General features: G+C 36.4%; 2 protein-coding genes and 1 non-coding gene across 3 annotated transcripts; 2 read left to right on the forward strand and 1 right to left on the reverse strand.

Moving 5' to 3' along the window:
- Positions 1-2359: 2359 nt before the first annotated feature.
- On the forward strand, positions 2360-3043 carry LOC110449418 (zinc finger protein 853-like). Its single transcript, XM_021496273.1, has one exon. The coding sequence runs from the start codon at positions 2360-2362 to the stop codon at positions 3041-3043; it is 684 nt and encodes a 227-aa protein (XP_021351948.1).
- Positions 3044-3195: 152 nt separating this feature from the next.
- On the reverse strand, positions 3196-3282 carry Trnay-gua. The gene is given in 2 exon segments: positions 3196-3231; positions 3246-3282. It is a non-coding gene; the product is annotated as a tRNA-Tyr (tRNA).
- Positions 3283-3488: 206 nt separating this feature from the next.
- On the forward strand, positions 3489-10057 carry LOC110449434 (peroxisome assembly protein 26-like). Its single transcript, XM_021496306.1, has 5 exons — positions 3489-3694; positions 5077-5217; positions 6623-6978; positions 7907-8032; positions 8592-10057. Exons 1-5 carry the CDS (start codon positions 3495-3497, stop codon positions 8675-8677), a joined length of 909 nt encoding a protein of 302 aa, XP_021351981.1. The 5' UTR covers positions 3489-3494; the 3' UTR covers positions 8678-10057.
- Positions 10058-18270: the final 8213 nt, after the last annotated feature.

An 18270-nucleotide genomic window follows, 5' to 3' on the forward strand; every position in this document is an offset into this window, starting at 1 on the left:
CAAATTGTGAAATAAGAGCAATAACTTGACAAAGTCCGACAAGAGACTCTATTTCAGTATGTCATAAAAAAATTGAAACTATAGTTAACAGATTATGTAAAGTATGCTCTGTAAGAATTGCACTGTGCAAACCTACAGGTCCCTCATGTAGTAATAGAGGGGCTAACTATGATTTGAGGAGAGGGTTCTGCAAAAGCCAACATACATTGCTACAGGTGTATGTTTTTAATCTTCATGAGAGGATATTGACAAATAGGTATTTTGTATAGAGACATATTGCATGTAACATATATCACTTCCATACAAGCTCAATCTGATTAAAATTATATGTTACATGGCTTCGTTAACTTCGTACTACGCCTGAACATCTGTTCAGGCGGAGCCATGTAACAGATGATTTTAATCAGATTGATACAAGCTAAACTGTACAATGCAGTAAAACAAATATTTTAAAAGTACAACAAACTGATTTTCAAAATAAAACTTTGTTGCTACCTTATCCTATTCATGTGACAAGCTACACTTTCATGCGGAGACTTTGGTAAGCCACTTTTCACTAATGTCTATGTTTTACTGTACACATATCTCCATAACACCATCAGTGTCAGTTGGGGATATAGGTGGTGTAGTGATAACAGTCTGCTTGTCAGATGGCTGCAGGTGTACTTTTATCAACATTATTTGTTGAAGAAGTTTGGTCTACAACTGTATTAGGAACCCAATGGATTTTTGTATAGTTATATATATTCAAGATATAATGAATTATCAAAGTAAACTAGAACAAAGACGGGTCAGCAAGGGCCATGTCNATGATCGAATCATGGTCCTGACAAAGTGTTGTTATTTTTCGGGTCAATCAGAAATACAATTTGGCTGCCATGGCCGCTATTTTGCTACTAAGTTCTAATAGGCCGATCTCACTTAAAATTGGTCTAGGAATGATCAGCTCATGGTCCTGACAAAGTTAAGTTAACATTATACTATTTTTTACTCAAATTGGTACATATTTCAACAACAAAAATAAATACTATAGACTCAGGTGACCGTTAAGGCCCATGGGCCTCTTGTTTAGCAAGTTACCTTAATTTTATTAAACTCCTTTTCATACATGTATTTACTAATCAAAGTAATTTCAAAAAGCTTAGTCTTTGGATTACAAGATAAGGACCATTATCCAGGTGCTTTATTTCTAGCAACCTTGACCTCAGAAACATTGCATATCGCAGTGCATTACCATCACAACTTTCTTATTGATTGGTCTTTTGAATTCCAAGATAACCTCCAGAAGCAAAAGTGTGGATGAACAGACAGACAAACAGATACATTGACTGACAGACAGTGATTGCTATAGGGGACCTACATCTGAATACAACATGAAATTACACTTTTTTAAATAGAAGAATTTTGAAAAGATTAAAAAAAGATGAAATGGTTTTGTGATCTGTATTTCAAAGCCCATATAAAACATAAAATGCTGCCCGAAAAATACTTACATATGGACCTCACGAACTGTTGGATGGTATTCTGCACATGTGGGAATGTGCAAAACGGGTTGAGTGGTTGTATGAGCTGGTTGAGCAGTTGTGTGAGCTAGTTGAGCAGTTGAATGAGCTGGTTGAGCAGTTGCAAGAACAGGTTGTATGAGCTGGTTGAGCAGTTGTATGAAGCTGGTTGAGCAGTTGTATGAGCTGGTTGAGCAGTTGCAAGAACAGGTTTTATGAGCTGGTTGAGCAGTTGTATGAGCTGGTTGAGCAGTTGTATGAGCTGGTTTAGCAGTTGATGAGCTGGTTGAGCAGTTGTATGAGCTGGTTGAGCAGTTGCAAGAACAGGTTGAGCAGTTGTATGGACTGGTTGAGCAGTTGTATTAGCTGGTTGAGCAGTTGCAAGAACAGGTTGAGCAGTTGTATGAGCTGGTTGAGCAGTTGCAAGAACAGGTTGAGCATTTGTTTGAGCTGGTTGAGCAGTTGCAAGAACAAATTGAGCAGTTGTATGAGCTGGTTGAGCAGTTGTATGAGCTGGTTGAGCAGTGTTATGAGATGGTTGAGCAGTTGTATGAGCTGGTTGAGCAGTTGCAAGAACAGGTTGAGCATTTGTTTGAGCAGTTGTATGAGCTATTTGAGCTGGTTGAGCAGTTGCAAGAACAGGTTGAGCTGGTTGAGCAGTTGTATGGGCTGGTTGAGCAGTTGTATGAGCTGGGTGAGCAGTTGCAAGAACAGGTTGAGCATTTTTTTGAGCTGGTTGAGCAGTTGTATGAGCTGGTTGAGCAGTCTATGAGCTGGCTTAGCAGTTGCAAGAACAGGTTGAGAAGTTGTATGGGCTGGTTGAGCAGTTGTATGAGCTGGTTGAGCAGTGTTAAGAGATGGTTGAGCAGTTGTATGAGCTGGTTGAGCAGTTGCGAGAACAGGTTGAGCATTTGTTTGAGCTGGTTGAGCAGTTGTGTGAGCTGTTTGAGCAGTTGCAAGAACAGGTTGAGCAGTTGTATGAGCTGGTTGAGCAGTTGTATGTGCTGGTTGAGCAGTTGTATGAGCTGGTTGAGCAGTTGCAAGAACAGGTTGAGCATTTGTTTGAGCTGGTTGAGCAGTTGTATGAGCTAGTTGAGCAGTTGTATGAGCTGGTTGAGCAGTTGGAGGAGCTGGTTGAGCAGTTGGAGGAGCTAGTTGAGCAGTTGTATGGGCTGGTTGAGCAGTTGTATGGGCTGGTTGAGCAGTTATATGAGCTGGTTGTGAAGTTGTATGGGCTGGTTGAGCAGTTGTATGAGCTGATTGAGCAGTTGCAAGAACAGGTTGAGCAGTTGTATGGGCTGGTTGAGCAGTTGTATGAGCTGGTTGAGCAGTTGTATGAGCTGGTTGAACAGTTGTATGGGCTGGTTGAGCAGTTGGAGGAGCTAGTTGAGCAGTTGAAAGAGCAGAAGGAACATGTTACAATGGATGACCAGATGGAGCGGTCCAAATTTACACTGAGGAGTTTGGAATGGTGTCATCATCCATGTTCTCAAAACTGGTATCGGCAAACCCTCGTCCATTTCCTCAACATCATCCTCTGATGGGTCATCTGTGATTAACTTGATGTATACATTTCAAATCTAGGAGAGAAAAGTTTATGCTATCCACTTTTTCATAAGCGCAATGTATTGCTGAGCAGTAATAAATCCTCTAATCACGAGTGAAAAGAGAAAGAAAAATAAGTTAAAAAAAATCCCGCGAGCCGGAGTCGAACCAGCGACCTAAGGATTGCTATGATTACCCCTACAGTCCTCCGCTCTACCAACTGAGCTATCACGGGAAGATACCAGTGGCGATCCACATACTAATCATATTTAGTGGCTACATTATAAAACATATTTGCTATACTAGAGATGTTTATTTATGTTTTAGTTATTTTTATTATCAATTTTCCTGTGTAAGTCATTTAAAATTCAAATTGCTTTCTTGAACAAATAATCGTACCATCATTTTGATCAATGTGCATCGGCCGTGTAGTCACATGACTTGAAAATGGCGGTGGTCGAATATTCATCCATGAAACCACCGATCACGAAAAGATTGCAGAGTAATATCTCCGATTCCCCAGTTTTATCTGTCGATCAATGTATCGATAAAGCCACTGAAAAACTTCTTTTTAAAAACTTTGATGAGTGCATACAAGTTTGTGAAGCAGGCATTACCGAGGCTCATATGAAAGCGGAAAATCTGAGGTAATGGAACAGGCTTCTGTAGCATGTTGGACACTGGAAACACGAGAGGCATCTTCATATATTGAAACTCGTTTTTTATTAGATTATTCATAAATGTAATCTATAAAGCCAAACTGTCATGCTGAAGTGATTCTGTGTCCGTTCGTCATTTCATTCTCGTCACCCATCCTACAAGTAGACTGAGCACTCGAGTCAATAAAAATATAATATAATAATGTTTATTCAGGTAAAAGGCATTACCATTTGTCCACGCCCCTGTAAACAGGTTCCCGGAGGCACACTCATCAGTAGTGATGGAGCCTTTGTACACTAAAGATGAAGAAGAATTGCACAAGTGGTACAAACAAACATAAGACATACACAGACTAGATTATATCACAGTAGTCCCAGTAAGTTAAATGAAACAGTTGGCCTTTTTACGTTGGATAAGTCATAAAAGGGTAATAATAATATGTATTCAGGTAAAAGGCAGAATCACAGATGTTATTTATAAGTTGTTAGTTATGCCATAGAACAAGTGATCAGTCAGAATGTTAAAAAACTGGATTGGATTCAATTAATTTAGGCCTTTTAACCTGGGATGACCAATAAAGCCACATTATGGCTTAATTGTAAATGGGGTCCCTTAGATCACAGGTTTGTTACCAATGTCTGAAATACACTGAACTGGGTCACAGCACATAAATATATGTTTATATGTAATTATACATATATAGATATTGATCATTTGATAAGACTCAAATGTAGCATTCATGCTTAATTTCAACATTTTTATAAGTTTATTTTTTTTATTGGATTCTGTTAAAATAAGCAAATAATGAAAAATACTATGGTTGGTTGTTATATCCACCTATATATAAAGATGTGTTAATATCTGCACAATGGAATCGCTTATAAGTTTTCAAAAGGTCTACAATGATTTCAGCAATCATTTTCAAGTATTACACCTGGAATGAACTCTCCCCCCCTCCCAATAATTTAGAAATCATTGAAAATGTATAGATTTCAAGGGGTAAAACTTTCAAAGTTTTCTTTACCCAGACCTTCATTCACGATGTTCTTGAGCCCTCCAGTTTCCTATCTGTACCCCTTGTCAAGTTGATATCTTACCAATGCTTGTGTCATACGAATCTCATGTGTTATTGTATTGTGTCACAATCTGACCTTGAGCATCATTTTATTATTGAACATTGACAACGAGGTTTATGTTACATTTATTTTACTGAAATGTTTCCTTCAACAACGTCAACCTTAACTAGAACAATTTTAAACTGAAACTGGGGAGATAACTGATAATTTCATAACCAGTTTTTGTTGCCTTCAACAAAAATGTGATTTATTGTATAAAATTATACTTCTGATTGCTTTTTCTGTTTCGTTAGTGTAACAGAGAAACTTGAGCCACTCTGTATCTTGGCGGTCCAGGCATATGCTGAACTCAACCAGTGGCAGCGGGTGATGCCGTTTGTACAGCAGGTATATGGCAGTGTGGAAGACTGCCCTTACAAGGTTATGCATCTGTGGTAAGAAATTGTTGCATTATATTATTCAATCATGGATTTGCTTTTGCACTCTTTATTTGCTCTTTTAGCAAGATTTAGAATAATATAAGATGTTATATTTATTATTTCCCAAAAATCTCTGTCTGATTATCAAACAGATGATGTATCATTTGAATGACATGTTCGATCAGTTATTGAATGTTTAAGGAAATCATCAATGATCCAGAAATTATCTTGATGAATTATTGATTTAACCCTTTCATCACGGTAGACCATTATGAATGAACTCATCCATATCAATGCATGGTAGAGTCTACTAAAGTTACAAAGGGGTGAAAGGGTTAAACTGGCACCAAGGTTATGAAATAAAACTTGGCAGCCTCAACTTTAAACTGTTGGTCATAAACTTTAGTGTGCGAACTACCAGTATGATAGAAGGGAGGCAACTTTTGTAAAATATACTACAAAAGAAGGGGTTCTCAATTTAGGTGCATGTGTCATACAACAGATTATAGAGGTGTCGTATAACATATAATAGAGGTGTCATACAAGAGATTATAGAGGTGACATACAACATATTATAGAGGTGTCATAACATATTATAGAGGTATCATACAACATATTATAGAGGTGTCATAACATATTATAGAGGTGTCTTAACATATTATAGAGGTGTCATAACATATTATAGAGGTGTCATACAACATATTATAGAGGTGTCATACAACAGATTATTGAGGTGTCATTCAACAGATTATAGAGGTGTCATACAACATATTGTAGAGTTGTCATATAACATATTATAGAGGTGTCATATAACATATTATAGAGGTATCATATAACATATTATATAGGTGTCGTACAACATATTATAGAGTTGTCATACAACAGATTATTGAGGTGACATACAACATATTATAGAGTTGTCATACTCAAGATTATAGAGTTGTCATACAACAAATCACTAGCATGTGATATTTAAACAAGAAATTTGGTTAACTCAATCTTTATTCAGTTATTTCAGTTATTGGAACATAACTCAGACTGTAACAGTGTGTTTCTTTCTCACCTGGTACGAAGGACTGGTGAGCTTATGCCATGGCACAGCATCTGTCATCCATAATCTGTCAACATTTTTCTTTAAAACGCTACTCGTCCTTAACAACTAAGTGGAATTTTACCAAATTGGGTCTGGAGCATCCTTTGCAAAAGGGGATTCAATTTTGTATAAGAGGAGGGTGTTGGCACCCCGAGGGGAGAGAGGGGAGGCCAAATAAGGGAAATAGGGGTATATTTTTAAAAACTTTCTCCTTCTATACCAATGGAGGGATTTTAACCAATTTTTTCTAGAATATCTTTTGGCAAAGTGAACTCAATGTGTACAAATGGAGGGAAGTAACTCTTAATTTGTTTACATTTTTTCCAGTATCCTGTTGCATTCAAAAGTCAAAGAGTATACACAATGCCACGCTCTGTCCAGTGTTTGGCTGAAGCACCCTGGCAACGTAGGAAGAGAAGGTTACACAGACGTTGTTGACGTTTGTATTAAGCATATACTTCTGCCCCAGGGTAAAGTCAAACTCATCCCACGATACCTTGAGTCATGTCCTGGATTGACCACTACTGACCAGCAGCATCTGATGGACTACTACAGCACACTACACACAGCAAAGCAGGATGGCAATACCTCCGTCCAGGTCAAAGATCAAGGCCATGAAATAGATGTCACAGAATCACTCGCCAATCAAAATAGTACAAAGGAGAAAGACAAGATACAAACAGGTACATGAGTCCAGTCATTGCAACCCTGATAAACCAAAAATAATCCTCCTTCAAATTTTCTGCAACATAATTTCATATCTTAAAAGAGCAGGACTGATTTCTATTGATCTTATTACAAAGGTTATTAGTTTGAAAACAGAAACTACAGCACTGTGTGATATATAATTTCTAGCCTGCTCGGTTTTCTTGTCATTATTGAAATTGCATGTCCAGACCTTAATTGATATCAAGTGTTTCTTTTTAGAGCATGATTAAGAAGAAATTTTTGTTTATTGTGTGAACCAAATTTAAACAAATTTCACTTGATTATTAAGCATAATCAGTTGTCATGTTTATTTGCATAAAATGGACAAACAAATTTATTTATAACTCACGTTTTTCTTTAAGAAATCAATGTAATAACAAATTTATTTATAACTCACGTTTTTCTTTAAGAAATCAATGTAATAACTTACTTGGGACTCAATGGGAGTTATCACTGCAAAACTAATATTATCAGTGATATGTGTTTATGATGTTACAGACCGTCGCCTGATTACATTTGTTATATGAGTTTATGATGTTACAGACCATCACCTAATTACATTTGTTATATGTGTTTATGATGTTACAGACCGTCGCCTGATAACATTTGTTATATGTGTTTATGATGTTACAGACCATCGCCTGATTACATTTGTTATATGTGTTTATGATGTTACAGACCGTCACCTGATTACATTTGTTATATGTGTTTATGATGTTACAGACCGTCGCCTGATTACATTTGTTATATGAGTTTATGATGTTACAGCCCATCACCTGATTACATTTGTTATATGAGTTTATGATGTTACAGACCGTCGCCTGATAACATTTGCTTTATGTGTTTATGATGTTACAGACCGTCGCCTGATTACATTTGCTATATGTGTTTATGATGTTACAGACCATCACCTGATTACATTTGCTAAGGCCCTGGTGAGTCGTATGAAGTTATACAGTCTGGATGTCATCCTGAAGGTGGCGGCCCTCACTGTTTGTCTCTACCTCATCGCATTCCAAGGTCATAATGGTAAATATCGTTCCTGATATTCATACCCCTGCTTCGATGAAGTTGCGGGTATACAGTATTCACTTCGCCCATGTGTCCGTCTGTTTATAGTCCTGGTGGGAATGACAACTTGAGAACAATTGATCATACAAAAAATTTGGTGTGTGAATAAGCCTCTTGTTCCCTGAATGATAAGTTTCAAACTTATTGTCCTACAGAGTTCAAACTTTATGTATGGGTAGCCCTTGCAGATGTAACCACCGGCCTGTGGTGTAACATGTAAATGGATGATTTTACAAAGTATGCATTTATAAGCAGAAAATGTGTAGCACGTCCACATCAAGATACTATTGTAAACAGAATGTACAGATTTTATTGACAACATATTGACTAGTCCCTTTGTCAATATGTTGTCAATAAAATATGTTTAAACTAAACTACTGATTTGTGCATAGCTCTCTTGTTTGAAACACAAAAGTGGCAACCTATATTTTGGGCCTTGTGATTGAAACAATATGTGACCATATAACAGGACTTGTATTGTTTATTTCTTAATATTTTTTATTTTTTTTTATTACAGGCGACACTTCAAGCAGTTTTAGCAGACTGTCAGTTATTGGACAAAATCTCATAAAAGCATTGAAATCTCTTTTATGGCCAGGATAGTAGTGGTCATAGTAACGCAGAACTAGGATTCCGTCCTCAAGTACTACGTTGTTATTCTAGTCAAAAACTGGTCAGAGTACTACCCAAACCTGGGAAATGATTAAACAGAGATTTTCCCGCGCTGTAAATAAAAATATGGCTGTGATTGACATTAGTTGTGCAATGCAAAACCTTTTATCATATTGTACCATTAATACAGAACTAGTGTGCTGGTACCATTAATACAGAACCAGTGTGCTGATACCATTAATACAGAACCAGTGTGCTGATACCATTAATACAGAACCAGTGTGCTGGTACCATTAATACAGAACCAGTGTGCTGTAGGGAACCATAAGGATTAAGGGATTATCCCAATATGGTCTGGAGCATTTTGGGATAATTGGACTCAATTTTGTATAAACAGTGGGTGTGGTCTTCTTGAGACAGAGGAGTGGGGCCGAATAGGTGAAATAGAGATAAAACCTTTCTAATTTAGTCTGGAGCATCCTTAAGCCAAGGGTACTTAATTTTGTATAAACCATGGGTGTGGCCCCTTTGGACACAGAGGGGCAGGAATCAAAAGGAGACTTGGAGGTTTAAATCTTCAAAATCCTTCTTCTTCGGAAACATTGGCGGAATTTTATCCAAATTTGCCCTGGAGTATCCTTTGGCAAAGGGGACTAACTTCTATATAAACAGAGGGTGTGGCCCCTCTGGTTGAAGAGGGGCGGGGCCCAATAGGGGAATTTGAAGTTTAAACTATTGCAAGAATTTTATCCAAATATATAAGTATCCTTTGGCAAAAGGGGACTAAATTTTGTACAAACGGAGGATGTTGCCCATCTGGGTGCAGAGTGACGGGCCCCAAAATGAGATTCGGCTTCTGCCTCACCTCTAGCATCCTAATGTCTGGATAATAACATGGACTTTTATAGAGTCAGTTCTGTATTAATAGCTAGAAATGGTGTAGATCCCCACCCCTTAACCAGATGGACACAATCATTATGCTACCATAATTGGCCTCGGGGTCTGTGCAAGGCTTACAATTTCTGAGTTTGAAATATTATCAGGATTGATCCTGGGATCTGGCCCTGTCCTAGGATCTTACTTGCAATATTATTTATATGAACATATTTGCCAAGATTACTGAAATGTCTAGGTGAACAATACAGGCCCCCTGAACCTCATGTTTAAATTTAATTAATAGATGTATATATGTAAGAGCTTCAAAGATTAATGTAAAAGTGAATTGTTACTGGTGTATACCTGCCTATGTAATGTTTAGCATATTTATTTAAACAGTAAGAATTAAGGTAAGTGTTTGAAAATATGGGAACAGTACATGTACCATTACTTTAAGAGACTGTTGAAATTTACAAATAAATACATATTATATAATACATTGCTTAATGTCATGTGTCTGATTTTACAATTCTTTCCGTATACTCTGTTTTCCTTTGAATATAGCTTTTTTTGATTCTTTTAAGTTTTCTTAATATCATGTCTTCTTGCTGGTTACACAACATATCACATCTAATTTATATAACCCTGGGGTTACACTTTGGCTTGGTGTTTAAACCATCACATCTATTTATATAACCCCATGACCCCTTGGCATGGTGTTAAACCACCACATCTAGTTTATATAAACCCATTACACTTTGGCTCGGTGGTGAACCATCACATCTAGTTTATATAACCCCATTACCCTTTGGCATGGTGTTAAACCACCACATCTATTTATATAACCCCATTACACTTTGGCATGGTGTTAAACCAATTCAACCTGGCCAACTTCAACATTGCCAGGCTGCATGTTATGTTACGACAAGGATGGTGGGGAACTTGGAGTATTTCAAATTTGATTTTAGATACATACACATGCATACTGATTCCATGCGAAACTGGACAAATATTTTGTAACTTTAGTAAAAAAAATGAACCCAAGAGAAAATATATAAAACCTAAATACTAGTACTGCTAATATATTTGAGAAACCGAAAATCCAGATAAAAATTACAGCTATTAGAAAAAGCACGTTGGAATAAGAAACAATCATATTGACTTGCACTTGGGTATGAGGGGTGATAACGAACATTAAACCAAAATAATCGAGTGAACGTTTATATAAAACGAAACACGCAAGAACAGTTTAACCTGTTTATTACACTACAGTTATAATACATACAAGCTACAAGTCTGGCGTATCAGGGGCTACTCACTCTTTACCAAAACAACTAAACTTACTAATAGAATATTTTAAAATTTAAAGAATCTGGACTCTGAGGTGTCCCAGAGTAGCTACAAGAAAACAAGCAACAAAATACACATTTTACGTAGTTTCTTCTTGGTTTTAAATATCATTTTACATCAATTAAAAAAAAAACATAGAAATATATTTTTTTTTTAAATATTCAGAGATCGATTTTCGGAGCATGAACATCGTTTTTTTTCCAGATTTTTGGGGTGCGCAAAATATTCGAGTAGAAGGTTTTTTCCAGATTTTCAGCCTCAAAAAGTACCTGCGCAAATTACACTGGTGCGCAAATTACATGGGTTTTTACGGTAGCTACATGACCGAGCAAGACTCCAAAGATACAGAGAAGCAACTAGACCCTGGACGATTCCAGAGAAGCTACTAGACTCTGCGTGCGACCCTGGAGAAGCTGCATGAGAAATATAATATTCAACGACTAGCTAGACCCTCAACGGTATGAGAGAAGCCGAATATGTTAGCTAGACCCTCAACGATATGAGAGAAGCTGAAACATACTGTCGTAAAATACTATAATATTATTATGAGATTGGGGGTAGAATTCCCCAAGAATTAAATGCCAACGAATTAAATGCCTGTCCAATTCCAAAATAAAACTAAGAGTGAGTAGCCCAAACAATAAAAACAAAATCAAGAGACCAACCTGGCTGACATTTGTATGACAGCTTAAGGGTATAGCAAAAACCAAAGCACACAAAATAATGTTATAGCATACATATATGGTACTACAATCATACATAAGTACAGAATATATATATATATATATAGCATGAATGAACAGTACAATTAGAGGAGCTGAAGGGGATGGCGGGTGGGAATGCACAACAATCTCCTTAAATGACTCAGAAAACTATGCTGTGGGGGCTCGAAAATCCCTAACGGGGCATTCTCTCAGGCGGACGCTGATTGGTCGATCAGCAGCATCCCTCTTATCTCATTAACATATACATGCTAATTGGCAGCTACATATATACACATACACAACCTACGTTACATAAAAACAGAAACATAGGCGGCAAGGAAAACTTGTTGTATATAAACTATAATTTAATATTCAAATATCAAATTATCATTAAAATAAGCAATGCATCTCTTAGCATGGATGAATATTTTTTTAACACAATAATTGAAAGGAGCATTCTCAGGTGATGAGGATTCAGACTTGTACAAATGGAGGGGCTGACTCCATGGAGGCCTGAGGGCCAGGGCCAAAAAGGGGTAATATGGTCATAATGATATCAACCATATTTGTTGAATGTTTGGTGCTTGAGGATTAAAAAGTATAGCAGTTGAGGGTCTGAACCCCTGGTTGGAGGGATGGGGCCAAAACTATTTTTTAACTTAGACACCATGTATACAACTGCTGAGCATCAAGAGACAAACACAATCTTTATATAAAAATTGACGCTGGGGTTTGGTCCCACCCCTGGGGACTTGATTTCTTTCATAACTTTGAAATGGTTGAGATCCCCATCCCATAACCATTAATAAATACCATACCATTGCTGGGCATCAAGAGACCAACACAATGGTGAGGCTGGTAAAGATCCTCGGGTCTGGTCCAAATCCTAGGCCCGGAATTATTGCTGGACTATAACTTTTACAATGGTTGAGATCCCCAAACCGTAAGGATCCAGGTGAGTGATGTCAGGCCCTCTGGGCCTCTTGTTTTATTTTATAACACCCCGCCCCTCCCCTCTCCTCTCTACTCCCCTCTACAACGCAGTAATTAGGAACTGCGCTGAATTTAGCTTGTCTGTCAGTCTTTCCATCACCAGTAGATGCAAATTTTACAGACAACAACTTAGGAAGTTTTATTGTTCAGACAGATTCTATCAGAATATTGAAAATACAATATTATATTTAAAGGTTACCCTAAACGAATTAGTAATGAATATATTATTATTCTATATGATCCAAAAACAAAAATGTCGAAAATCGGTCAAACCAATGCCGAGATATTAACGTTTATCTACGACGGGAAATCAGGAAAAGAGACTGACTATTGCACTTATTTAATTTAAATTTAATTGTTCTTCAAATAACTTTATTAATTTTCGGAAACAAAGGAATCATGTGAATAATCTTAAGAAAAGTTTTTATGCGGACATTAATGGCATTTGAATTCTCTGATTTGAACCCTAGATTTTTTGGGGGGAAATTGTCCGCAGATTAATAAAAACTCGAGATAATTCCAATAGTACACCTCCCCATAGATATAAATCTGGAAAATTAGAAATACCAAACGATATAAAATCTAACATCCTAAATGATAACTTTGTTTCCATCTCAACAATCGTTGATATTTACATTGACGTACCGACAGTAGAACTTCGGACAGTATTATTATTAGCTCACCTGGTCCGAAGGACCATAGTGAGCTTATTTCGTGGCGCAGCGTCCGTCGTCAACATTTTCTTTAAAACCTATCTCCTCCTAAACGCCAAATAGGATTTCAACCAAATTTGGACTGAAGCATCAGTAGGGGACGGCAATCATTTCTTAAATAAATGAGGTTGGTTCGACCCCTGTGGTCATGGGGGCAGGGCCATAAAAACCAGAGACGATTTTAACCAAATTTGCTCTGAAACTTCATTGGGGAAGGGCAACCATTTCCTAAATAAATGAGGCTGGTTCGACCCCTGGGGCTAGGAAGACCGGGCCCCAAACAGGAAAACTATCTAATATTTTGCTTTAAGACGCTAATACCCCCTAATTGCCTGAGTGGATTGTACAAAATTTGGTCAAAAACATTTTTGAGGAAGAACAAACATTTCTTAATTGAAAGAGGTTGATTGGACCCCTGCGGTCCTAAAAAATGGTACAGCTAGATTATCATATTCTATGGTGTAGTTTTCATAAATTGTTAGAAATTGGTTTCTAGGTTTATAAAAGCTTATAGTTGAATGAAAATTAAAATATTGTCTAATTACACCCTGTAATATGACATATTACTTATTTCAAAATCTGTTAACATGGCAACTCAATGGAGACCCCTGTTTAGTTGAAAGTCAGATATTGTGGTCCCAGTTGGGTTAGAACATATATCTTGTCTGGATTTGAGGAAATTTCATATAAAGATGTACTAATGCATTCAGTTGTAATGACTTATATATAAAACCAGGTGAGCGATACAGGTCCAATGGACCTCTTGTTATTATTATCAATGCTTAACGGCACATCAACACAGGATAGGTCATTAGGGTCAACAAATGGTCGACAGACTCCACTTTATTCGACATACCATTCAACATGAATGACATTCTAGTAAAGCTGTGGGTAGCGACATACAGCAAGTTAAGTAACTCTTCTTCTATCCCTTAAAACTCTACAAACCAGTGGAAACAAGGCTTTTAAAAAGGGAGATAAACATGATTCTGCTAATTATAGACTAATAACATTCCTTAGCACTATTGGTGACGTTTTTGAAGGATTGATTGTTAACTATTTAAACAACTATTTGGTAGATAATTCATTAATATGTAAATTCCAATCTGGATTCCAACCTTGTCACTCTACTTTTCATCAAATGATTGACATTTATCACACATTATGCAAAAATTTAGATAAAAGGCAGCATACCTGTTTACTTATTTTTTATGATATATCTAAAGCATTCGATCTTGTGTGGCACAATGGACTGAAAGTGAAACTAGCTGGTTATGGTATATCGGGAAAATTATTACACTGATTATGTAATTATGTTAGTGATAGACGGCAGCTAGTTTTTATTGGTAACGATAAGTCTTCTATTAAAACCTCTAATACTAGAGTCCCTCAAGGCTCAGTACTAGGCCCTATACTTTTTATTTTACATATTAATGATATATCTGATAATCTTGAAAGTTTGTCTAAATTATTTGCTGACGATACGTCTTTATTATGTTCTGATGCATCTACCCAGCAGATTATCGATACCAAGATTTATAATGACCTGGAAACAATTCAAAAATGGGCGGATATTTGGCTGGTGAAATTCAACCCTACAAAAACGAAAGCTTTACTGATTCCTAACCTTGAACTCGTATTGATGTTGTTGACAAGCAAGTGGAGTACCCATATTGAAAATATTTGTATAAAGGTAATGAAGCAGTTAAGCGTTTTACGTACATTGAAATTTATTTTGAATAGAACAATTTTAAGTAAGTTCTTTAGATCATACATTCTTCCTCTATTAGAATACTGTTGTGAGGTATGGGATGGGTGCACTCTCGGTGACGCAGACAAATTAGGAAAACAAACTTCAGCTTGAGGCTGCAAGGATTATCACCGGTTTGCCTTCTTACTCAAGTAGAGAATCATTGTATTTTGAAACTGGTCTAGAAACTTCACCCGAACGTAGAACTAGGTGGAAATTACAACTGTTTTACAGAATCTTTCACCTAACTATTTTACCTCTTTACTTCCACCTTCAGTTTCAGAAAACTCACACTATAACCTCCGTATTGCTGAAAAGTACTGTTAACCTAATTCACGACTTCAAATTTAATAGATTTTCAGCACTGTCAATGTGGATATCCTATCGAAGATACATATCGCTTCTTTTTTATGCGGATCAGAAAATTAAACTCTACTGCGAATTAAATTATTTCATTCCACTTGACTTGCAGCTACTACTATACGGTAATAGTGAATTGTCCTATCATGAAAACATCCCAATAGCCAAACAGACGCTAAAAATTATTCTAGATAGTAACAGATTTTGAAAATAGTGAAGTTTTGTTTCATAATCATACATCTCCCTCCCTCCCACCCTCCTCCCTCTCTCTCTCTCTCGCTCTCTAATTTTATCTTTCATGGTCGAATGTTTTAGCAATTGTGACTTAATTTTTATTTAAAAAATCTTATTTTTGCTGTGCTTATCTATTACCATCTTCGCTAGCCAAGAGTTACGATCCGGTACGATCGGGTCTTCCTACTCGCCCTGAAGAGAAGGTAGATCGAGCCGGATCGTAATCCTTGGCTAGCGAAGAAGATATATTACTGTTTTCTAAAACAGGGATGTTACAGCATAATGAAACTTACCATAAATGTTGAGAGTATCAATTTGATAACGTTTATCATGATATAACCATTCCAGATCAAACCATGTTGATCATAGTCAAATTGAAGTATATAGTGTATAGTGTGTAGTCAAAAAGAGACATTAAGTTGCATTGTACTATTGTTAATGCAGGCTACATGTATTCATTACGCTGGCTACAGCCATAAAGCAAAATGTGAATCAAAAACTAATGTTGATTGTGTGACAGAAGCGAGACGGGCCAAGTTTAGTTTAATTTCATTCCGCGTAAGATGATGATAAGTGGCAGTTGTCTTTGTGGGATGACACAAACAATTAAATGGTAATAAACTGCGTACATATAGAACTTACAAGTATGTATAGATTTTACATAAACGCTATAGTGACAGGCTCATCTCAAATGTAAAAGATTTTTTTATTTAACTTTAGATGTGGCTTTGCCCCTTGAAATTGAAAAAGGTAGGCATCCCCGACCTGTGATTCCTGTCAATAATAGGTTGTGTAAATTGTGCAACAATGATGTAGAAAACGAGTGTCAATTTTTCAATGATATGAACAAATTTGAACAGTTCAGATATGTGATGTGTGAACCAGTTCTCCAAAAGACATTAGCTACCCAACTTTCTCTTATGTGGAGCAGAAGAACTATGTTTCTCCCATATTAGATTATGTATTATAATTAGATGTGCAGGTATGGGGTGGGGGATATATAATTTGTCGGTGGGGATAGGCACAGCCACTCTAGTATATCTCTTACCCTGTTGAGGATACATGGTAGTATATATATATGGAAATTATAGTCCTGCTACAAATAAAATGTTATCAAGCATAATTATTTTTACATGTTTGAAGATAGTTTGAAAAGTAAATAGTGTGATTGTTCTTATAACGTGTCTAATAAGTCATTTTGGCTAGACATTTTATATTCAAAGGTATATATGTATTGTGATTGTATGAATACTATGTGTTTGACACGAAATAAAATATTTGAACGTGAACTTGAACTTGTATATAGAAGCCTGCCCAGTCAGGATAAAATCTGTAGAAAACACATCCTGCCGCCTTGGGGTGTTCCCTGGGTGTCGTCTCGCGTAGCATACATTTGGTATTTTCCTATGTTCAGGTAAGGTGTCAATTCATTCAATTTATTTCCGTAAGTTTGACAACTTATGGGATTTTCAAAAAATATTTTCATAGAAGTACAACATATAATTACATATTACTGGCACATCATAATTCATCGCTTTCATCATCATCATCATCATCATCATCATCATTGTCGTCGTCATCGTCGTGGCCGTCGTCGTCGTCTTATAACTCATCATCATGAAATAATCATCTCTTGAAATCAACATCAAATACTACATCATCATCATCATCATCATCATCATCGTCGTCGTGGCCGTCGTCGTCGTCTTATAACTCATCATCATGAAATAATCATCTCTTTAAATCAACATCAAATACTACATCATTCATCATCATCATCATCATAATCATCATCAAAATATCAACATCATCGAAAACATCTATATCATCATCATCATCATCAACAAAAAACAACAACATTGAGCATTTACCATCTTAAACATGAAAGATTGCTCGAACAAAACATGGACATGATACGATTGAGTAATACAAAATTAGGTAAAACAAACTTATAAGTTAAACAATCCTTCGTTTGTTAGCTTCAATAATAAATTTACCTAACAAATTCAGTTCTTTTACATTGTGTGTAATTACTAATTCGATAAGTTTGAATACAGATGGTTTTTGACAGTAATAATTTTTAACATATTTTCTCCTTAGATCTAGTTGACGTGGGCAGGTAAATAGAAAATGAAATTCATCTTCTATCTCTATTAGGTCACAGTTACTGTAATATCTATTATTCCTTGCAACATTCCTGTATCTTCCCGTTTCTATTGCAAGATTGTGAGCTGACATACGTGATTTGGTAATCATAATTCGACGTTGTTTTGGTATAAACTTTGTTAAAAAATATTTCAACATCACGTTATCTACCATATATCTATAGAGATCACATTTACTGATTCAAGTTCAAGTATATTGTCCTTAAGATGTATGCGTCCAGGGAACGGTTTAGTCTCACCTAGCATCAAGTTTCAAGTTTTTTTGTATTTACCAAATGCAATACAGCATATAGGTTATACATTTACATCACACATGGTTCACAATATAGTACAATATACAAGATGGCGGAGGAAAATTCATGGTTCACATTTAAGATATAGATTTTTACTGGCCTACAAGGGCTTTTCTTTTGGCAGTTGCATGCAATAAATATTTACC

The sequence above is a fragment of the Mizuhopecten yessoensis genome, unplaced genomic scaffold (assembly GCF_002113885.1).
Source record: "Mizuhopecten yessoensis strain PY_sf001 unplaced genomic scaffold, ASM211388v2 scaffold4611, whole genome shotgun sequence".
Classification (NCBI taxonomy): domain Eukaryota; kingdom Metazoa; phylum Mollusca; class Bivalvia; order Pectinida; family Pectinidae; genus Mizuhopecten; species Mizuhopecten yessoensis.